The sequence below is a fragment of the Furipterus horrens genome, unplaced genomic scaffold, assembly GCF_987537825.1.
Source record: "Furipterus horrens unplaced genomic scaffold, mFurHor1.1.pri manual_scaffold_4, whole genome shotgun sequence".
NCBI classification, from domain to species: domain Eukaryota; kingdom Metazoa; phylum Chordata; class Mammalia; order Chiroptera; family Furipteridae; genus Furipterus; species Furipterus horrens.
In genome coordinates, this window is record NW_028327174.1 from 49,589,169 (window position 1) to 49,611,333 (window position 22,165).

At 52.8% G+C, this 22,165-nt stretch overlaps 1 protein-coding gene across 3 annotated transcripts; it reads left to right on the plus strand.

Moving 5' to 3' along the window:
- Positions 1 to 7,354: 7,354 nt before the first annotated feature.
- CACNB3 (calcium voltage-gated channel auxiliary subunit beta 3) lies at positions 7,355 to 21,671 on the plus strand. 3 transcript variants are annotated; one of them, XM_090273092.1, is made up of 13 exons: positions 7,355 to 7,420; positions 16,455 to 16,577; positions 16,778 to 16,900; positions 17,362 to 17,477; positions 17,750 to 17,814; positions 18,027 to 18,046; positions 18,244 to 18,324; positions 18,527 to 18,585; positions 18,753 to 18,862; positions 19,129 to 19,280; positions 19,472 to 19,567; positions 19,688 to 19,837; positions 20,305 to 21,671. In XM_090273092.1, exons 1-13 carry the CDS (start codon positions 7,415 to 7,417, stop codon positions 20,617 to 20,619), a joined length of 1,416 nt encoding a protein of 471 aa, XP_090129218.1. In that variant the 5' UTR covers positions 7,355 to 7,414; the 3' UTR covers positions 20,620 to 21,671. The 3 variants fall into 3 exon arrangements, with proteins under 3 accessions (XP_090129218.1, XP_090129217.1, XP_090129216.1); XM_090273091.1 differs by lacking the exon at positions 7,355 to 7,420 and adding an exon at positions 8,439 to 8,611; XM_090273090.1 differs by lacking the exon at positions 7,355 to 7,420 and adding an exon at positions 12,124 to 12,350.
- The last annotated feature ends 494 nt before the right edge of the window (positions 21,672 to 22,165 follow it).

The following is a 22,165-nucleotide window of genomic DNA, read 5'->3' on the forward strand; positions in this document are numbered from 1 at the left end:
TTCTCTGCCCCACACCACACCACCTGTATTCCTTCCCGGGTGGTATGATGAATAGACGGGTCTGAGCTGTGAAGTCCAGGAGACCTGGATTCAAATCAGTTGTGGCATGGACAAACCTCAAAATGTATTCTTCCTCTCAGCAAATATCCATTAATCTCAAAGAGGTAGCAAGTTCAATTCTAGGTCCAGGGGCTGTAACGGTAAGTAAAGGAGACAGACAAGGTTTTTGCCCTCATGCAACTTGCAGTCTAGGTCAGGGAGGCAGATAATAAACACAAAGACAAAAGAAGAAGAAAAGTAAATACCATGAAAAGTATATTGTAGAATCTAGCTACATATGGTATGAATTCAACTATCTGTCCTTCTGGAAAAGGGGAAACTATGGACACGGTACAAAGATCAGTGGTTACCAGAGGTTTCAGGGAGAGAGGGGTGAATAGGCAGAGCACAGAGGAATTTTAGGGCAGTACATCTGCTCTGTATGCTCCTATAATGATGAAATATGTCATTCTATATTTGCCATGACCCACAGAATGTGCAACACCCCAGAGTGATCCCCAACAAACTATGAATTCTGAGTGACTAGGATGTGTCCAACATCGGTTTGCAGATTGTAACAAAAGTGGCACTCTGGCGGAGGAAGTTAATGGTGAGGGAGGCTGTGCATGTGAGGGGCAAGGGGGCATATGGGAACTCTGTATTTTATGCTCAGTTTTGCTGTGAACTTAAAACTGCTCTAAAAAATAAAGTCTATTTTTAGCCCTGGCTGGTGTGGCTCAGTGGATTAGTGCCCTGCCTGCAAACGGATTCCCAGTCAGGGCACAAGCCTGGGGTGCGGACCAGGCCCCCAGCTGGGGGCAGGCAAGAGGCAACCACACATTGAAGTGTCTTTCCCTCTCCTTCTCCCTCCCTCCCTCCCCTTCTCTCTAAAAATAAGTAAAAAATATATTTTTAAAAATAAAATAAAGTCTATTTTTTTAAAGGTGTTTTGTGGGAAACATGTGATAAAAGGCAACTAGAGGGACCTACTTTAGATAAGGTGAAAAGGAAGCCTCTCCGAGACTGTTTTCTCAGGTATAAAATGGAAGCAGGAACATTCATCTTCGTATATATATGACAGTGCTCTTTAAATTGCTACGGATCTTCCCATGTGGTCAAGTCTGCAACAACACCTACAATGAATTGGTAAGCAGCTCTGAAATGGCTCCCAATGACCCCTGCCTTCTGGTATTCAAGTCCTTGTATAATCTCCACCTTCTGTGTGTGGGCTGGATCTGGTGACTCGCTTCTAAGGAATAAAACGCAGCAAGAGTGATGAACAGTCACTTCCAAAATCTCTAACATACGGCAACTTCTATCCTTTCTCTCTCTCAGAAGTAAGTCGCCCTGTGGTGTGTAACCCTATGTAGAGGAACTGATGTTTCCAGGCAACCCAGCAAGAACCGACAGTGAGGTCTGACAGGGTGCAACTACCAGATGCACTGTGCGGACCTTGACTGGGTGCTGATGAGGACATGTCACCTGTAAGAGACGTTTTTGGGCCAATGGAGGAGATTTGAATATTGACTGGGATTAGAGAAAATGAAAATTAATGAAGTAGAAAGGTGAAGACAGTTGACTGAGAAAAGGTAAGTTCAGAATAGCATGCCGATTATGATATCATTTTGCTAAAAAAACAAACACGTGTGTGCGTGCGAGTGCGTACATTAAAAAAGATACAACCTACCCTATTGCCCAGCAATTCTATTTCTAGGCATATACATTCAAGAGAAATGAGTTCCTATGTCTACCAAAAGGCTCATGTTTAAGAAGGTTCACAGTAATTTAATTCATTATCAACAAAATTGAAATCATCTTAAATGTTCATCAATAGGAGAACAGATAAATAAATTATGGTGTATTCCAACAACAGAATACTACACAGCAATAAGAAAGAGCAAACTACTGAAAAATGCAACAAAGATGACTCAAAAATAGACTACTGCCCTGGCTGGTGTGGCTCAGTGAACTGAGCACCAGCCTGCAAACCAAAGAGTTGCCTGCTTGATTCCCATTCAGGGGCACATGCCTGGGTTTCGGGCCAGGTCCCCCGTTGGGGGCACGCAAGAAGTAACCACACATTGATGTTTCTCTCTCTCTCTGTCTCCCTCCCACCACCTCTCTCTAAAAATAAATAAATAAAATCTTTAAAAAAAAAATAGTCTGCTATGGGAAAGAAGCCAGATACAAAAAGTACACTCTGTACAATCCTTTCATACGAAGTTCAAGAACAGGCAAATCTAATCTATGGTGATAAGAGCCTGAAGAGCCATTACCACTGGAGGCTGGGTAGTGACTGTGGAGGTGCATGAGGGAAATTCCTGGGGTGAGGATGTTGTAGGCCAGAGATTTTCGATCTTTTTCATCTCATGACTTATAAACTAATTACTAAAATTCTGTGGCACACAAAAAAAATGTTAATTTTTTGCCTATCTGACAAAAAATAGGTGTAATTTTGATTGATTTACAAAAAGTAATAATAATAGCAATTACATACCCTTTTTGCTTCAAAGTGACTTTCAAAAAAATCAGGTGCCTATACTTATATACAAGGATTTCTGGTACCGAGAATTAGCCAATCAGACACAAACTTATTATAAGACATGACCAATAAGATGCAACTCTATTACATGACCTATATATTTATGGTTCAAGACAGGGCATTTACACCAGATGGCTATTGTTGTGTTGACTGTTGTCATTTTTTAAATTTGACAATCTGACTAAACAGTCAGGTTGAAAATTGCTGTTGTAGACCTTGATTTGGATGTGGTTACACAGATGTAGGTATCTATGCCCCTAAAATTGTACTTTCAATATTTGTGCACTTCATATAATTGAGTTATATGTCAAGTTTTTAAAAAAGTTTCAGAACAAAAATCCATAAGTATTACACTCAAAGTGTTAATGGTGATAATATCTGGATGGTGGGAATGCTGTGTTTTGAGTTATTCTGTCTTGTTGCTTATCTTTATTTTCTAATTTTCTACAATCCATAGATACGATTTCTGCAATAAAAGGTTATTTTTTAAAATGCATTTCCAAATACTCGGTAATATTATTCCTGCTGCCTGGGGGAGAGTCAAGAAATGCACTTGCTGAGTTATTCCTGAAGGAGGTGGGTGTGGCCACGAATAACAGGAAGGAATGAAGTACTAATCACTGTGGCATCCCAGTGTGGGAACTTCTCAGGGGAAGTTCCCAGTACTGAGCATGTGGAAGGGCAGAGTGAACCAGAGTATCTGGCCCACACACTGGAATGGAAAGAACCCAGGAGATAGGATCTGAAGATCTGGGCCTGACTCCAGATCCACCATGGACTGACTATGGTCTCTGAACCTTGGAAGAGGAAGGACGAAGGGCTGGTCACAAGGCATGGGCTAAAACCCAGGTCATGACTGTACAGGTTCTCTCCACCACGTGCTACTTACCTGTTTATGAGGTTCTTACCCCCCAGTTACAACAACTAACTTTAACACTCCATTCTTTTTCTTTTGAATGTTTAAGCCCTTTTGTTTTCTGAAGCAAATGTTCCTGTTGAATTCTCATAGATCCTCTGTTAACCAAGCACTGTTTTTTTGTCTATTAAAGGTAAGGAAACTCATTTGCTGAGATAAGTGATTTGCACACAACTAATGATAGAATTAGGACTTGCCTTCTGGTATTCAGATTCCAAATCCCTGGTTCTTTCTACCAGGCCTATCCTGACACCTGCGCCCTCCTCACCTGCACCTGCTCCCGGAAGATCTGTAGTTCTCCATTGTCAGCAGGACGCTGATTCCGGGAGGGACAGAGGCCTCTGCACACAGATTCCTGGAAGGACCTAATGCCTTACTGGTACTGACTCCAGGCCAAAAAAGCCCCAGACTTCTGGCTCTGGGTAACCCTGGAGGCATTTGGGTGTCTAGACCTCCAATGCTGGGGAGAAACTGGGGTCAAGGGTCTTTCAGTCTCACTTCCCAACCTGGCTCCAGGGTGGCTGCCAGCTCCCTCTGCCCTCCTGACCATGACAAGGAGCCAGGACTCTTCACCAGCCCTCTTCCTTCCTCCCTAGGAGGCTTCTCACCAAGGCCTGTACTTCCCTATCCAGGTCCTGCCTCTCCCTAACACCTCCTCCCAGGCCCCTAGGCCTCACCACCTCCCTCCCCCCACTGCTCACAGCGAGGGAAGGAGCAGTGAGAAGCAGAGCAAGAGGTGATGGTGGGCCCAAGGGGCAGCAGCTGTGAGCAGCTAGCACTATGTTCTCTTCAATAATTCATTGCCAGGGAGGGTGAAGCCACCATGTCCTCCCGAACTGGAGATGGCTACCACAGCTCAGATCCTTAAACTGAAAGTGGTGGGAGTCAGTGGTGAGCCAGGGATTGGGTAGGAGTGAGCAGAGGGGTTACCTAGCCTCCAGCACCCTCCCAGCATCAGCACCTCTCCCTTTGCTCTTTATTAAAGAGGGCCTCTGATCTGGGCTGAGATCAGGGATTTGGTGACAGATAAAGGAACCCAGGAACTATAAGTGAGCCAGAAGGGTAGAGAGGAAGGACCCAAACACAGAAAACACAGAACCTCACCTTGACTCACTCCAGCTGTACATCCAGGGTCAGGTGAGCCTCCTGGGGCCAGCCTCAGCCTCTTGTAAGCAGCACACCCACCCCCAAAGAATGCCCAGGTCCCTTTTGTCCCACGCTGCAGGGAGCCCGAGGATGATTTAACTGCCCCTGCTAGGGGAACGATTTCTCCCAAAAGCTTCACCCCTTAGGCCTATAACCAGAGTCAAACATTTCAGAAACCCTCATCCCCCTTTCCCACCCCTGTCATACCTCTTTTCAAACCCAGCTTCCGTGGCTTGTAAACAGGAGGGAGTGGAGGAAAGACTGAAACAGACCCCTTGCTGTTATTCAAAGTCCTAAAGTGTTCAGACTTTTCCAAGAGTGAAGGAAAAAAGGCAGTCAAGTCTAGGCCAGCCCCCCTTCCCCAGGCCCTCCTAGGGATCTTGCTGCCAATACCTTTTCCCCAACCTGGGGCACCCCTGGAGTTCTGCTCCTGCCCCAGCCTCATTCCTCACTCCAATCCATTCTGTGCAGTTGGAATCACCCATCACATTGATCCAGTAGGGAAACTGAGATCTAAGTAAGACTGAAGTAAACATATATCAAGCCCCTACCCGACTGAACCATACTCTGTGAAGCAAGAGAATGAGAGCTAAGCATCTCAGCCCTCTCACCTTCCCTCCTTGCCAGGTACCAGAGAGCTCTCAATCCACAGAGCAGCCACACTGCATGCCCCAGAGTGGGCAAGAATCTGTCTTCAAGACATAGCTGGGAGCCCAATGCCTCCAGAGAATCCTGGTGTGGGAAGGACGGTGCAATCTTACTGGGCACTGTCAGCAAGAAACTCCTCAGGCATATTTATAGCAAATGCTGTGTCAGGGGATGGAGCCTGAAAGTGCCTAGAAGCATCAAATATCACCACAAGCCCAGAGGCGAAGCTCAGAAAAAGAAGACAGAGATTGCAGCAGGAGTAATTGAGGTTTGATGTTGGAAGAACTTCCCCAGAGTAATATCGGAGTTGGCAATGGGGATTCCCTGTGGAAACTACTTCTGAGCTTTCTCAGAAGAGACACATAGACCTCTTTGGTCTCGGTGGGATAAATACAAAATGACGAACATGGTGATCTTTGTTCTCTGTCCTTGTGGTTCACAAGTTTTCAATTAAGGCCACTCAGTGCCATTGTGCAGGTTATGCCTTGCTGAGGAGCTAAGAGGGGATTGAACCCAACTAGAGATCAGTAGAGCAACCTCCTATTGCAAAGCTGCATCTGTACAAAGACTAGACAAAAGGGCTAGAGAGGCCCTGCCAATTATCTTGAGGTCCTGACAACCTGGGGATCTGGTAGGTCAGAGAATAGGGTGAGCTGATCCCGGGGGAAAAGGGCTGAAGGCCGTCTGGGAATCCCTGACCCTTAAGGATCCAAGCTAAGGCATGGCTCCCAACAGTGTGTCCAGGCTAGAGGCCCCTCTTAGCAGGGTCCCGGACACTGTGGGGTCATAGCCAGAGATGGGGACCATAGAGATCATAGTCATAGCAAGGGAGGGATAGTGGGGAGGAAGATGGTGTGGGTCCCAGACAGGCCCCAAAGAGGGTTAATCCTGCCAGTCATTTCACATGGAGGAGGCTGGGAGAGGACAGTTCTAGAGGCCTGGAGGCTGGGCGAGGGAGAGGGTTGTGTGGTACAGCAGCTGGAGTGAAAATGAGAAAAAGTGAAGGCTGCTGAGCTGCCCTGTGCACCTCAGATTCCCTGATAGGCTAAGCAAGAAATCATTGATATTTCTATTTTAAAGTAAGGATTGAAGAGAGAGAGAGTGTTCTTGACTGTAGGTTCTGGGAGAGTGGAGGGAGGGAAGGAGGGAGAGAGGGGAAAGCCAGGACAATTGCTTGCCTTGGCCAGCACCCTCCACCCCCCTTTTCCTATGGAAACTAAAGCTGCCCCAAGGCCCAGAGGAGCTAGTCCATTAGCTGTGGTCAGCAGGGGTGCATGGAGTGGAAGGAGGGGTTCTCTTCCTCCAGGTCTTATTGCCAAATGAAAGGCAAAGCTTCTGCTCCATTAGAGCCAAAAAGAAAACCAGAACCAAAACAAAACATAAAATCCTCTATGCACATTTTAAAAACACACGCAATCTATCTCTTCTGAATAAAGTTGAGTAAATTGGGGGTAGGTGGGAGGTAAGGGAATCCTTGGACCTGCTGGACTAGACCACAGAGAGAAGGGGGAGGTGCCCTCCCAAAGCGCTTCCCAGGTTAAGACCAGCCTGAGGAGGAGCTGGGAGTGGAGAGAATTAATTCTCTCCCAATTTAGCTCCCTCTGGAATGAGGGCAAGGGGAGGGTCAGCTAAACAAAGAGGAAGGGAAGTCTTCCAAGATCCCCAGAGGATGGGAAGATTAAGGGAACCCCAGGGGGAAGCAAGTTAAAAAGAAGCGCAAGGACGTTCTAGCGCCATAGGGGGAAGAGTTCTAGCTAGTACCGAGGGGAAGTTGGGAACCCCAGTCATTCAGCGTCAGGGTGTGTCCGTGTATCTCCACAGAGGTCTACTGCACCTTCGCATCACCCAGCCGCCGTCTTTGGTATGGAGACGAGTCAGTCCAGCCTGGCGGGTGCTGGGGTTGTGGAGGGACCAATGAGAGGCAGATCCGTTCAGGGGGTGCAGGGAGAGCGCTGGCTGGGGCTACACCCCTGCTCCCCCCTTCCCCCGCCAGAACTTGGGCTTGTCCTCTTTGACGTGCCCGCGGAAAGGGGGCGGGAGGGGTACTGACCCGAGGATCCGTCTCGCGACTCTGTACTCCCTGCTGCCCAGGCCCGTCAGCGGAGTCGCCCCAGGAGACCAGGATGGAGGTAGGAGCGCTCTAGGGCTCCAGAGGGGCCAAGTGTCTAAAAGGATACTTGGGGTGGGTACAGAGTGCAGCCTGGAGTCCCATACTAGGGGTATGGAGATGAGACTGCACTTCCCGGAAAGATGGGGGCGTTCGTCCTGGGCTTAGTGGGGGTCTGGCTCAGAGCTTCGGCCCCTCCGTTCGGCCAGGGCAGCGCCTCCTGCTGGCAGGGCCCGCCCCTACCAGCCAACAGATGGGACCCTCGGGCGGATACCGCCACCTGGAGGGCAAGCGAGTCCAGGGGATGTTGCAGCAGGTTCTGAGGAGCCACCTCGCTTCTGCTTTTCGCCTTGGCGGGCTGAGTCCCGGGCCGCCAACACCCAGGAGAGAGAAGTAACAGAGACTCCCCGGGCGCCGGGCACATCCCGACTGGGCTATCTCCAGTTGGATCCCGCAGAAGCCTCAGGGTCTGGACCTGGGATCGGGAGATGGATGTGGCTGCCCCTTAACCCAGAGGGAGAGCCTTGACGCAGGGGTTAGCGAGCAGTACACGAACGTTCTTCTTTTTCGATCCGTTCATCTGCTGAGGTCGGTCGGAGCCGCCTCTGGGACCGCGGCGCTTTCCTTCCTCAGACAGTGGAGGTTGGGCGGAGGCGCACCGAGCTAGGGCCGCGGGGAGCAGAACCTTCAGCCCGAAGCGCCGGAGTCAGGCGGCCCTTGAGCTACTCCTGCCCTTCTGCCTGTGGCGGTGGGAGCTCCAGAGTCCCTTTTCTGGGGAGGGGATAGAGGAAGAAGCGAAAGGGGAGGGGGAAGGCAGAAAAGGGATACGAGCTATGTGAATGGAAGGACAGTGGGGGGGAACCCTGATAAACAGACCAGGGACGGTAAAGAGGAGGGAGAGACGGAAATGGAGAGAGCAGGACTGAAAGGCGACAGGAGAGGGCGAGAGTGACAAGGGAAGGCGTGAAAGGGAGAGGGAGGGAGAGAGGGAGGGATGAAGGAAAAGGGGGAGGGAACCAAGAGAGAGGAAGGGAGCAGGCGGTGGAGCCAGGCGGGCGTGGGGCGAGGCCAGACGTGCAGCGGGAGCCTGTATGCAAAGCCGCGGCCGGGTCCTGCTCCCGCCTCGGAGCCCCTGGCCCCGGGGGAGGAGGAGAGACCGCTAGGCCGGTCTATGTCTTTTTCTGACTCCAGTGCAACCTTCCTGCTGAATGAGGTAAACGCGGGGGGGCCCGTCCTCAGTGGGTGGGAGGAGAGCCCCATTCCAAGCTAGAAAGTGGGATCGAATTTGGGGGAGTCTGCAGTGATGGGGAGGGAGACCAGAGGTGAAGCTAAGGGTGGAAGAGGCAGTAAACTGAGAGAGTGGCCGGAGCTGGCAGCTTCTAAGCATTTGGACAGGGATGGGAAGGGACAACTGCCTAGGGATCCAGAACAGGGGCTAGAAAAGAGGAGGGCTCAGCCAAACTCCCCAGTACACCTCCCCAGGTTCCCTGGGGGCAGCTAAAATGCTAGGGGGGTTAGCTTGGTCCAGCTCTTAAAGACTGCTGAGGAGGAGGATTTCCCTGAGGCCCTAGCTCCTGCCTCAGTTTCCCCATTCAGTGCTCAGGGATCAGGATCTGCCCAGCTTCCTGGTGCATTTATAGGAGAAGCTAGGTATCCTGGAGGCTCCCAAGAACTCCAACCCCCTCAATCTGGTTATTCCCGCTTATCCTCCTGTGTCCTGCTTCCATGCCTTGGTACCTGCCAACTGCTAGACTAACAGCTCTCTCCTTAGAAAGAAGAGGGCAGGAGGAAGCCTCTCTTCAAATCCCTTTTTTTAACCCTCAGCTCTCTTCCCTTATGCTCAATCACAGAAAAGCAAAGAGGTTGGGGCAGCATGGACAATGACAGACAAATGTCTTATTATAGGACAGGCGGTCACTAGGTTGGTATGAGAACTGGACTAGGCAGGTGTGGGTGAGGTGAGAAATGGGGAGAGGGCATTGAGTAGCAATTCAGAGATGAGGGGAAGAGAGAGAGGCTCTGAAGCTCCTGAAAGACCCAGGGGATGGACCCAGATATGAGGAACTTGAACCTATCTCCTGGGGTTGGTTGGCATGGTAACTCATGCTTCAGAAGCACATTTAGACACCATTGTCCCAGCAGAGGATGAAGACAACAAGGTGTGTGAGGAAGGAATGAGGTTGATAGTAGGTCCACTGTTACCGACAGTATCCAGGATACCCTGGTGGTGGGGAGGTTCTCAAAGGAGAGGTCTGGGGAATAGATTCAGGGAAATAGATTCAGGGATTGGGAGAGAAGCAAATGCCTCAGCAGCTGTCTTTTTTCTTTTTAAAAAAATAATTTTATTTATTTTTATTTATTTTATTTATTTAGAAAGAGGGGAAGGGAAGAAGAGAGGGAGAGGAACATTAATGTGTGGTTGCCTCTCACGCACCCCCAGCTGGGGACCTGGCCCACAACCCAGGCATGTTCCCTGACTGGGAATCAAATCGGTGACCTTTTGGTCCACAGGCCCGTACTCAATCCAATGAGCTACACCAGCCACGGTTATTTATTTATTTTTAGAGAGAGAGGAAGGGAGGAAGAAAGAGAGGGAGAGAAACATTGATCGGTTGCCTCTGGTACATGCCCCACCAGGGACCAAACCTGCAACCCAGGCATGTGCCCCGACCAGGAATCGAACCTGTGATCCTTCGTTTGGGGGGATGACGCCCAACCAACGGAGCCATACCAGTCAGGGCAGCAGCTGTCTTCTTTATTAGAGTTATCTCCCAGCACTTCGAGCATCATATTCATCCACATCTCATGCCTCCTTTCTGCCCTCTGGAAGAACAGAAGGGATGACAAGGCAAATAAAAGAGGTGGCTATAGGAATACTGAGGAACTAGGAGAGGGCACAAAATTGAGAAGACAGTGTCTGGGAACTTTCAATACAGAAGAATTCAATATATAAACAATCCTCAAATGGTGCTGGACTCAGGAGAGGAAACTGAAAGCGGACGGCCTCCCCTAGTAGTGATCAGTCCCCTCAGCCATAAGGGATCTGACAAAATTGCCAAATCCAGCAGGAGGAAGACAATGGGCAGGGCTGGACTACACCACTCACAACGGTGGACAGGCTAAAGGCACACTTAAGATGGTCTTAAGATGAGCCTCCTTCTGTCTTTTTCTGGCCAACGAAACATAAACAAGTGACTGATATAAGTGGGAAGCCAGTTGGTTTGGGTGGTCTTTCTCTTCCATGTACAGTACTTTCTCCCATCTCATCAAACCCTTTCTGAGTTTTGGTTTTCTAATTCCCCTGTAGCCCTGGAAGGCAGATTCTTGATTTACCCTCCTGCGCGGGCGGGTGCGGGTGGAGAAAGACTGAGCTCAAGTCCTCCAGGTGTAACCCTCCCACTTTGCCCTTTGGGGTTCGGGCGTGGGGTGGAGGGGCAGGTAGGCGATCAAAATTCAAAGAAATGCCTTTGCTCAGGAGATGAGGGAAAAAGGAGGGAACGCAAAAGGGTTGATCTTTGGGGAAGCTTGCTCAAAATAAAGGCTGCTGTTTGGTTTCTAATCTCAAATCTCAGGGCTCCTTTGAAGGAAGGAGACGGACTAGGGCAGAGTGGTACATGTGGCTCCAACCAGGATACCAGCCACCCCACCTCCATCCTTTTGCTAAGGAGGGAATCTGGCCTTAAGCTAGTGACTCTGGGGACACCCGCTCGCATCTCCCTACTAACCCCAGTGTGGCCAGATTGCCACCTTCTATCCTAGCCACAATCCCTCTACCTCCACCCGCTGGCTTCTTTCCGGTCGCTTTAGGCTCACCTAAAACAGCCCCTCCCGTCCCAGTTCCCACGGATACCTTGGCAATGCCTGGCACAGCCCTTGGCAAAGAAGTGAGGGGAACCCCCATCCTGGGCAGACTAGGATGAAATCTGCCTGCGCAACAGGTGTGCGGCTGCCGGATCCAAAACCTCCTGCTAGGCGGGTTGGGTGGCCACGCCCTTCGTTGCAGGGTCCCAGCAATGAGGGGGGCCGATCACCTAGTGCGAGCAGGGGCTACTTATGCGGCATTGGCGTGAAGTCGCCAAACCCATTCCTCCTCAGTACCATTGCGGGGCTCGCTTTTGGAGTCTCTGGGACCGCCAGGGCCCAGACGCGCCGCCCGCTCACCTGGGACCCCCTCCCCCACTCGCCCCCGCCTCGCCTCTTCTCCCTATTTTCCTGCCTTCCTTCTTTCCTCCCTCTGCCTCTATCCTTCCTTCTTCTCTCCAACCTTCCCGTAACTGTGCCTGCTTTCTCGGCTCGGGTCTCGCCTCCCTCTGTTTCTGCGTTTCCCCCCGCCCCTCCCCCGCTCCAGCCCTTTGTTTCCCGGCGGAGTATTTCCTGGGTTGCCGAGCGTCCGTGTCTCCGCATCTCTCCTCGCCCCGCCTCCTCCCTGCCTGGATCCGCCCGCCTGCAGTCTCTCCTCCCCTTCCTCCCCACTGCACCTCTGGCCCATAGGTGCTGGGGGACCCACGTTCTACCCAGCTCGGGTCCACTACCCTCTCCTGGCCAGGTCCCGGGCTCCCCGGGTGGCCGACGCCACCGCCACCACCCCCGCCAGCTGCCGGCGGGGGGTGGGGGTCAGGTGGGCGGGCACTATTGTTTTAGGAGCCGGCGCCAGATTCTTCAGCCGCGCTCGGGGTGGGACTGGCAGGGTTTAGGGGGGTGGGGTGGGGTGGAGGGAGCGGTGATTTGAGCTCCGAGCAGCTGGTCTTCGCGGCTCGCTCCCTCCTTCGCGCGCTCTCGCTCTGCGCCGCCGTCCGCAGAGCCGCGGGGCTCAGTGGCATCTCCCGGTCGCGGCCCGCTGTCCTCGCCCCTGCCTCGGGGCCACTACCGCCCCCGGCGCCACTCGCTTCCCCCCACCCGGACTCCCCATGTATGACGACTCCTACGTGCCCGGGTTTGAGGACTCGGAGGCGGTGAGTGCCCCCTGTGAGGGTGGGGGTGGGGAAGTTGGGGTGACATCTCCGCTCCCTTGGACCCTTCTCCTAGTTCAGTACTTTGGAAAGACGCCTCGGTGGCGGGGCAGGGAGTATAGTGGGGGGCGCTCCAGGAAAGTAGAAAGATGGATTTTTGTGGTAAGAGCTCCTCAGTTCCCTAGTCCTAAACCAAGGGACATCGGTTGCGTGCAGGGAGCGGGTAGTGCGGGGGACTGGCCCCAGCAGGTGTCTCCAAAGCCCAGGACAGAAGGGTGGAGGGAGTAAGGGCTGGAGGCTGAGGGCACAGGGGCTTTAGAAGGGGCACACACAATGTCTGGAGTTCCCACAGGAGCATTTATGGGGTCTGAACTCAACAGCTACAGGAGAAGCTGGGTCTCCTGGGTCCCAGGGGGACAATTCAGACCTTCTGTACTTCAAGTAAAGGACAAATTTAGAGAGCCTGGGAGAACACCAGAGAATCAGGTACCAGCCTCTTCAAACAGAAAGATCACAAAACTTGAAGACCTCCATTATTCCCTAACCCTGTCCATCCTGATCTTGCCTTATCCCCTCACCCTCCAGCCCAGCTTCTCTCTCAAGCTGGAAACTGGGCGCCCAGCACATGGGTGGGCCAGCTGTCTGATCCCCATCCAGTCCATGCCTCCCGCTGAGGTGTCCTTAGAGCAGCGGGCATCCTGAGTGCCTGCTCAGCATGGAGGACCTGGAGGTGAAGGCAGAGGAGCCGAGGGCCTGGGGATGGAGAGGAAGCTCTTCGCTCCGACAACCAGGCAACCGATAAATATTTAATTCTCCTCTTTGCTTTTATCTCCTGACCCACTGAGACAAATCAGCTCATTAGGCAGTGATTCCCGGAGCTCAGAGGCAGGGAGAGTGCCTGGAAAGAGGGGGCAAATATGGGGAGCAGCTTCTCTCAAACATTCTGCAAAAAGGCCTCCTTTGGAGAGAACTAAGTGGTTGGAAGGGGTCCCTGATAGGTGTGAAAGGCAGAGCACTCCAGGGTTGAAAGTGGAGTGTTGGAGTCTCTCTCCTCCCATCTCTCGCTGCCAAGCCCAGGATGAATGAGTTCTAGGGCTCAGAATAGGCAGCTGTCAGTCCTTTTCTGGGACTGGGCTCCTGCTGGGCCAAATTCCCCATTAGGCCTCTGGGGCTAATTACATGGGAGCAAGAGCAGATGATTTTCAAGGCTCTGGTGGACACCTCTTTCTGACAATTGAAGGGACAGCTGGCATGGCCCCGGGTGCCAAGCTGAGCTTGAGAACGAATGTTCCTGCAGGGCTGGAGGCCCCTAGGAGGTTCTTCCCATCCCGGGTGAGAAGGCAAGAGCTGCTGCAAGAGAGACTGACGTGTGGATGCTGTTGGGGGCATTCTGCTAATCCATCACTCGCTCCCCACCTCTCTCTGGTCCCTGGACCACCCTCCTCCACTTTCCTTTCTCTTGCCTGGCTCCTTGCTCTCTCTGAGGCCCCCTCTGAAGAAGTAGGAGGGAGATCAGGCTCTAAATAAATCCACCACAGGCTCATCTCCCTCCTCTCCTTCCCCCATGCCAGGCAAGAGTGGAGCTGCGTCCTGCCCACACACTCACCAAGCAAGGGGGGCACAACTAGGGCACTGTGCCAACTCCTGGCAGCTCCAAAGTACTGAGCCTCTGGCTATTTGGCATAATGGGGTAGGGGAGGCAAGACCCCAGATTAGGCTTGGCAGGGGCACCTGGACTCCCCAAGGGATACCAGAGCATGAGAGACAGGTGAGCTCTGAGGATTTGGGAATAATGGAGAGGGAGTTCCATTCTGAGCCCAACTCATTAACCACTTATGGAGAGATCCTATCATTCCCATCCTAGGGCAGGAGGCCAGGTAATCCAGGCAGGGATATTAAGATGACTAAATTAGGCTGAGAGCCTGGAGAGCAGAGAGTGAAGGCTAGACTCCTCTCCCAGCACAGGTCTGGGCATCTAGGAGGCATCTGATGGGTACTTATCAAAGTGAGTGTCATCCTGCCTTGCCTCCTGCCTCCCAGCCTGTTGGCCTCTATTCCCTTCACTCAGCCACCTCCCAGAGGTATACAGTATTCCCTCACTTATGGTGGGTATTATGTTCTAGACACCCCCCACCACCCGCAATAGGTGAAAATCCGCAAAGTGGGAACCTTACGTTTATTTTAGTATTTATATATATTTTAAGGCTTTATAAACCCTTCCCACACACTTAAAAACCATCTCCAGTCCCTTATTAACCTTTCCCACTCCCTTATTAACCTTTTCCACACTTTTATAAACACTACTTATGTTCTTAAACATATTCTACACTCTTAAACCTACGTAACTTTAAAAACATACGTATACAGTACCGCAAAACCCCGCGATATAGTGAAAAATCTGCGATAAATAATTAAATTAATATTTTTAAAAATCCTGCGATACAGTGATAAGTGAACTGCGATATAGAGAGGGACTACTGTATTCTGTATCTGAGACCCCTGGGAGGAGGTCCCCCACTCTACAGACAGTGCAGATGTTCTTCCTGGGGCTCAGCCGTTCTATCCTACAGCCAAGCTAGCCTTATTTTGCTCTCATGAGAGATAGGAAACAACATGCAGACCTTACTTCTCTGTAAGATGAAAGAGTTTTTCCCCCCTGTGCTGTCTTCATGCCTCCCATCTACCACAAATATTGACTTTAGCCTAGGCCGTAGGCCTGGGCTGACATCAGGCTGACCAGCTCTCCTACCCATGGTGGAGCTGGGCAGAGGGCATGGTAGACAGCAGAGGGCATGGCAGACAGCAGGTCTATGAGTTTGTCTTCCCCACTGGGAATCTGACCTCTGCTGCCGTCTGTAGGTGGTCATGTAGCCTGGGCATGAAGGAAAATTCCTCAGACTGAGAATATCCTAAAATCCCCTCCATAGACATGCACATGCATGCACACACACACACACACACACACACACACACACACCTCTCACATCAACTTCTTCTCTAGGGTCCTACCTTATCTCTGTCACCTGCACCTCCAAATTGATAGAAGTCCCACTTTGCCTCTGATCATAAACAGGGAAAACTGAGGCAGAAAACAAAAGATTCCCTTTTGCCTAGACTGGGGAAAACTCAGCCATCCTGACTTCTATCCTCCGGTGCTAAGGTCCAATTTCCCTTGCTCATTTGGGCATCTTACTGAAGGCGTTGAAGGTGAACTCCACAACCCTCCAAATGCACCCTTGTCCAAAGACCCTTACTCTGGGCAGGACACAGACTCTCTCCTGGCTCAGGTTACAAAGACCCCCTCCTTATCACCCCAGGGTCCTGCTCCTCTGCTAGGTTGCCTGGCAACCACATGGCCCTCCTCCAGGGCTGATATCCCCTTGGAGGCAGGGTGGAGAGAGGTGAGCCAGGTGGTGGGCGTGGCCCAGCCTCACAAGCCCATGGAAATAGCTTTGTGTTGCCTTCAGCCTGTGTCGTTTGCTGCCCACACCTGGCCAGTTGCCCCAGCACTGTGAGAGAAAAGTGGGGGTGGGGAGTAACTTCCAGGAGTTGGCAGGTCTGTGTCCTCTTCGTCCTGGAAGGGTAGGGACTAGGAGAGATGAGATCTAAGGGGTGGATGGCTGTATCCAGACACTCAGGACCAGTACCATGCCAGCCAGTATCACTTGACTGTTCCCCACTGGCCGTACATCGGCCAGGCATTTTAAAGGGATAATGTCTAGGCTGTTTTGCAGACTGGTGTGAACAAGAGAGCTGGGTCACCCACATTCACAATCATCTTCAAGTACATCTCCCTTCCGTCTGCCTCAGAGGAGGACATGGTAGAGGGAAGAAAAGGAAGGAAGGAGGGAGCGAAGGCTCTATTCAAAGCTGCAGTATTAAAGGCTTGGGGGAGGGGCCCAGATCTTAGCGCATGTGGACTGGGTGGCATTCCTATAGCCCAGAGGCACTGAGATCCTTCTCAGGGAAATTGGAGGGCCTGTGGGGGACCGGCCACCCCTGTGGACACAGAGAGGCGGGGGTTTGTGGAGGCACTGCTATAGGGTTGGAGGGTGCCTCTGTACTTCCCACCTGAGCCTAGGGATCACAGCCTCTCCCCCATACCAGGGTTCAGCTGACTCCTATACCAGTCGCCCATCTCTGGACTCAGACGTCTCCTTGGAGGAGGATCGGGAGAGTGCCCGGCGAGAAGTGGAGAGCCAAGCTCAGCAGCAGCTGGAGAGGGCCAAGGTATCCTCTTGCCTGTAGGCAGGGGGCAAAGCAGGCCAGGCTGGGTGGAAACCTGTGCTCTGCCCTAAGTCTAGGGGACAACGGACAGTGTGTACGTGAGTCTGAAAGGTTGTGTGTGTGATGGGTGGATGATGGGGCAGTGAAACTGGAAGGGGTGCTCTGAGGCTCCCCTCATTGGCACTGATGGCCAAATTCTCCAGCACAAACCTGTGGCATTTGCTGTGAGGACCAATGTCAGCTACTGTGGCGTACTGGATGAGGAGTGCCCAGTCCAGGGCTCTGGAGTCAACTTTGAGGCCAAAGATTTTCTGCACATTAAAGAGGTGACCAACCCTCTCCCACACAAAGAAAAGCCATTCAATTTCCCTCCTCTTGCCCCAGTTCCCATGCTTCTTAGTTTAGTCCTCAGTCTATAAACAAGTCCCTGAACTCCTCAGCTCTTATTCTCAACACGCACCCGTATACCCTTCATATCCAAAACCCAATCCTCAGGGTCCCCATCCTTCTGACACCTGGCTTGGCCCTCAGTCTCCATATGTGTAAAGTGAGCAGTTAGATTAGGTGCCTCTCAGGTTCCCTGTGACAGCTGTGATGCCTCATGCTGAAATCTTAGGGGTGGCTCAAACCTGGCAGCCCTTCCCTCTGGTGCCTCCCCCTATCCCCTCCCCTCAAACTGCCTTAGTCAGACCAGCTCTGTGTCCCTGGGTCTTTCACACTGGGGAGCCTGGACTGAGGCCTGGGCCACCTGCCCTCACTATCCCTTCCTGCTCCACACCACCCCCAGAAGTACAGCAATGATTGGTGGATCGGTCGGCTAGTGAAAGAGGGTGGGGACATCGCCTTCATCCCCAGCCCCCAGCGCCTGGAGAGCATCCGACTCAAGCAGGAGCAAAAGGCCAGGTGAGAGCAGGGCTGTGACTCAATAAACATCCTCCCTAATGTGGGCACTTTACCCACAGCCCACTTTATTACACACGCACGCATATCCTGCTCCCCAGATACACACATACCCAGCTATACACATTTACACAGCACAAATATACACATACATACACAAGTGCACATATGTCACACCTTCCTTGCTAAAATGTAGGAAAGTGTACACAACTGTTAAGTAATGTATAGAACGTAGACACATTAAGGCACATTCTGACCTCCCTTTCTGCTCTCAGGAGATCCGGGAATCCCTCCAGCCTCAGTGACATTGGCAACCGACGCTCCCCTCCTCCATCTCTAGGTAGCCTTCCCCTGACCCACCTGTCTTGGGTAGGTGGGTCACTAAGGCACAGGGAACAGGGAGACTCTCCCCAGGTGAACTGTGTGGGGAGGGGTTGGTGGAAGGGTCAGAGAGCGGGAGAAGCCCAGTGTTTCCCCTGGGGAAGGGACTACATGCCCACAGGGCCTTATCCCCCTTCACCAACTTTAATCTTTTATTTCCTTTTCTAAAAGCCAAGCAGAAGCAAAAGCAGGTGAGTCAAGGAAGGGACCTGGGCTTGGGGGCTCATGGCTTATGGCTGTGGGAACAGGCTTCTGGGCAGTCATTGTGGGGGTGGGCAGCAGAACAGAGAGCAGGGGAGCCCAGAACTTCTGAATCTGCCCCACACCCGCTGGACATAGGGCAGGCCACAGGACCATGGCTTTGCTTGACCTCAGGTCCATTCTGCAGGCAGAACATGTTCCCCCATATGATGTGGTACCCTCCATGCGGCCGGTGGTGCTGGTGGGGCCCTCTCTGAAAGGTTATGAGGTGAGAGGAAGTTTTCCACCCCAAAGAGTCACATCTACCAAGCCTGCCATGGGAAGGCCCCAGGGACAGTGGGAGGGGGTGTTCTCTGCCACACTACCCCCAAGGCCTGTGTGTGGAGGAGGTGGGCTCCAGGACTATACCTAGGGATGCTGCCCCTCTCCAAGAGGGTCCTCAGCCAATTCCATTCCTTTCCCCCACCCAGGTCACAGACATGATGCAGAAGGCTCTCTTTGACTTCCTCAAACATAGGTTTGATGGCAGGTAGGCTGCTCTGGCATGGGGTGGCATGAGAACCAGGGAGAAGATCATTGCCTCCTAACAGATATCTGTAGCCAGGTCTTTTCTAAAGGGAAAATTAGGAGTTAGGAGGTCCTGGGCCTCAAGCTTGAAATTTAGAAGTGAGCTGTGCTTCTCCACCGCCACCCCAGGATCTCCATCACCCGAGTCACAGCTGACCTCTCACTGGCAAAGCGATCTGTGCTCAACAATCCTGGCAAGAGGACCATCATTGAGCGTTCCTCCGCCCGCTCCAGCATTGGTGAGAAGTCCCCAGCTCCTGCTTCTCTGCTCACTCAGGCCTTACTGAGAACTTCCCTCCTGCCTTTCTCTTCCCCAAGTCCTCCTCTGCCTGCCTAGGATTGGCAGGAAAACACCCCAGTCTCCTCAGTTCCCTGTTCCTCTGCCTGCCCAGGCCTTGATGAACACCCTCGCCCTCCAACAATTCCTTCCCTTCCACCACTGGGGAGCCCCCAAGCCCCATTGGAGGAAGAAGTGGGTGGAGCCACTGGCTTGCTCCCTCCCTAGCTGAAGTACAGAGTGAGATCGAGCGCATATTCGAGCTGGCCAAATCTCTGCAGCTGGTAGTGCTGGATGCTGACACCATCAACCACCCAGCACAGCTGGCCAAGACCTCACTGGCCCCCATCATCGTGTTTGTCAAAGTCTCCTCACCGAAGGTAAGCTGGCAGCAGAGCTGCAGGAGGTCCCCAGGGCCACCCTCCTAGAATGTGCCACGACTCAGCTTGGTCCCTGCACTAGAGCTCCTGAGTTCCCTTTTCCTGGTGGGGGACATGTCAAGTTTTTTCTTGGCTCAGCTCTGCCCAGGGCCCCCCGATACTCCAGGTCTCGCTCTGTTCTTTCCCCTCAGGTTCTCCAGCGACTCATCCGCTCCCGCGGGAAGTCACAGATGAAGCACCTGACTGTACAGATGATGGCATATGACAAGCTGGTCCAGTGCCCACCGGTGGGTGCCTGGGGCAGGTACTCCTGTGCCCATTCTTGCTTCTCCAGGACTGGGGGAGTGAAGGAGTGGGGAACTGCTGCTTGGAGGAAGCCAACATCCCCCTTCCCCTTCCCTGCCCAGGAGTCATTTGATGTGATTCTGGATGAGAACCAGCTGGAGGATGCCTGTGAGCACCTGGCTGAGTACCTGGAGGTTTACTGGCGGGCCACCCACCACCCAGCCCCCAGCCCTGGACTTCTGGGTCCTCCCAGTGCCATCCCTGGACTTCAGGTAATCATTTCCCGTGGCCACTGTGGCCTAGGCCACGCCAGCCAAAGCGATGCCCCTTCCCTGCCCAAAGACCGTGCTTGGCCTCCAGTTTGAAAGCCAAAGGATCAGACAACTCAGCTCTGCTTTACAAAGCTAGGAAGATGGGCTAAGGAACTTCTTAATGAGAGAGGGAATAAATCAGTAAGATGGGTTATCAGAAGTTACTTTTCTAGGGCTCAAAAGAAACACATTCTCAGACCTTTCTCTGATCTGTCTTGAAGGCAGAGCCTGAATTTCGCAGGAGTCAAAAGCGCCACTTTTCTCTATCTTAAGAGGGAAAATATGCCAGTGTGCTTCCCTTCCTTGCACTGTTCCCTCTACCCAGGCACTGAGGTTTGAGGGGGAAGAATTTGCCATCCTAGCAGAGGTGGGAGGGAGGCCGAGGTGAGGCCCATACTGCCTCACGTGGAGCTGTTGTGTTAACTCAGAACCAGCAGCTGTTGGGGGAGCGCGGTGAGGAGCACTCCCCCCTCGAGCGGGACAGCTTGATGCCCTCAGATGAGGCCAGCGAGAGCTCCCGCCAAGCCTGGACAGGATCCTCGCAGCGCAGCTCCCACCACCTGGAGGAGGACTATGCAGACGCCTACCAGGACCTGTACCAGCCTCACCGCCAGCACACCTCTGGGCTGCCTAGTGCTAATGGGCATGACCCTCAAGACCGACTCCTCGCTCGGGACTCAGAGCACAACCACAATGACCGGAACTGGCAGCGCAACCGGCCCTGGGCCAAGGACAGCTACTGACCGCCCCCTGTTGCCCTACCCTGGAGGGCACAGGCACAGCTGGCTAGGGCACTCACTCCAGGCTGGTTGGCATTAGACTGGCATTAGGCTGGCAATAGGCACCGCCCCTAGAGCCCCCTGCCCAGCCCCAGAGCTGCCTGTGGTCCCAAGGTTCTGGGAAAAGCAGGGGGCCCCCTTACCTCCTGGGCAGTGACTCCCCTAGGCTCCCATTCCAGGTACTAGCTGTGTGTGCTGCTCCCCTGGCCCTTCCTCTCCTCCTGCACAAGAAGCTGCCTCACTGGGCAGTACCCTCAGGCCAGGATCCCCTTAGCAGGGACCTTCCCACCAGACTCAGGGAAGGGATGCCCCCTCGAAGTGAGAAGAGGTTGGGGTGTCACCAACAGGGCATGAGGAAGCAACAAAGCCCCTGAGCAGATACAAATCCTAACGGTCAAGGGACTCAGGGGTTGTGCTTTGGGGTCCGAGGGCCTCCACTCACCTCACTGCCACATACCAGAAGAGACAATCAGAGCCCCACAGCATGGCACTCCTATCTATCAGCCAGGTGGGGCACCTGCATGCCAGGCAGGAGCAGCAGGCAGGTTAGCCTGGGGCCAAAGGCCTGACAGCTGAAGCTGCAAAGGAAGGGCTCTCCTCACCCTGCCAGGAATCTTCCTAACATCTGAGGACCTGGGACCAGGAACACGGTCAAGCCAAGTGGTGGACAGGCGCCAACCTGAATTGGGGGTTTGGGAAGGGAGGGCACATGTAGTAGAGACCATGTGGAACAGTTTTGGGGCCTCTGCCCCTCTCATCCTTTTATTCTTGCATCCTGTCACTTCTGTTCTTGGCCCTCATGCCTCCTGGGGCACACAGGCCCCAGATTTCTTCCCTCCTTCATAGTTGCTGCTTGTTACGTTAGGGTTAGGTGGGGAGAGACGACACAAGAGGACAGCCCTCAGAGGCCTGTCTACCCAGCTACCCTTGCCTCATGGCTCTCATGTGTGACCTACAGAGCATGCTCCACGAGACCCTGCCCCACCTGTCATCACTAATAAACACCATGCACAGTCCCTCAGGCTCCTGTTCTGTCTGCTGGCTCTGGTGGCTGATTCCTCACTATGTGGCCCAAGCCTGCAGGAGGCAAAGCAGGATCCTGGCCTCCCACTGAATGGAACGGGAGGAAGGAGAGCTGGGGGGGGGGGGGGGGCGGGGATATATTCCCAAGCACCCCGCAATTACCCCTAGTACCCAGGTGCCTGGAAGGAAACACAGAAAGGACTTGTTATGGGAGGCTGGGGAGAGCCTTAATCTCAGCTTTACACTGTCCCTGCCTCAGGCCCTAGTAGCTGCAACTTGAATTCCATGTATTTGCCTAACAGGTTTAGGGAAAGGAAAAACATAAGAGTGGTAATGGCAGGGGACCCAGGCCCAGCAGCCCTCTCCCTACAACCTAACTCAGCTGAGCCCAGCTCATCACTCCCTGATTCTCTTCCTGCCTATCTCTACCGCCTCCTATGAGCAGTGGGCTCAGTAACTGGGGAGCCATGAGCAAAGGGAATGAAGA

What these genes read in the sequence shown, in the direction of transcription:
- CACNB3 (XM_090273090.1), top strand. Translation starts at nt 12,306, where the DNA reads ATGTATGACGACTCCTACGTGCCCGGGTTTGAGGACTCGGAGGCG. An exon ending in CCTCTCTGAAAGGTTATGAG is followed by an intron (nt 18,325 to 18,526) that starts GTGAGAGGAAGT and finishes TCCCCCACCCAG; the next exon opens with GTCACAGACATGATGCAGAA. An exon ending in GTGCCATCCCTGGACTTCAG is followed by an intron (nt 19,838 to 20,304) that starts GTAATCATTTCC and finishes GTGTTAACTCAG; the next exon opens with AACCAGCAGCTGTTGGGGGA.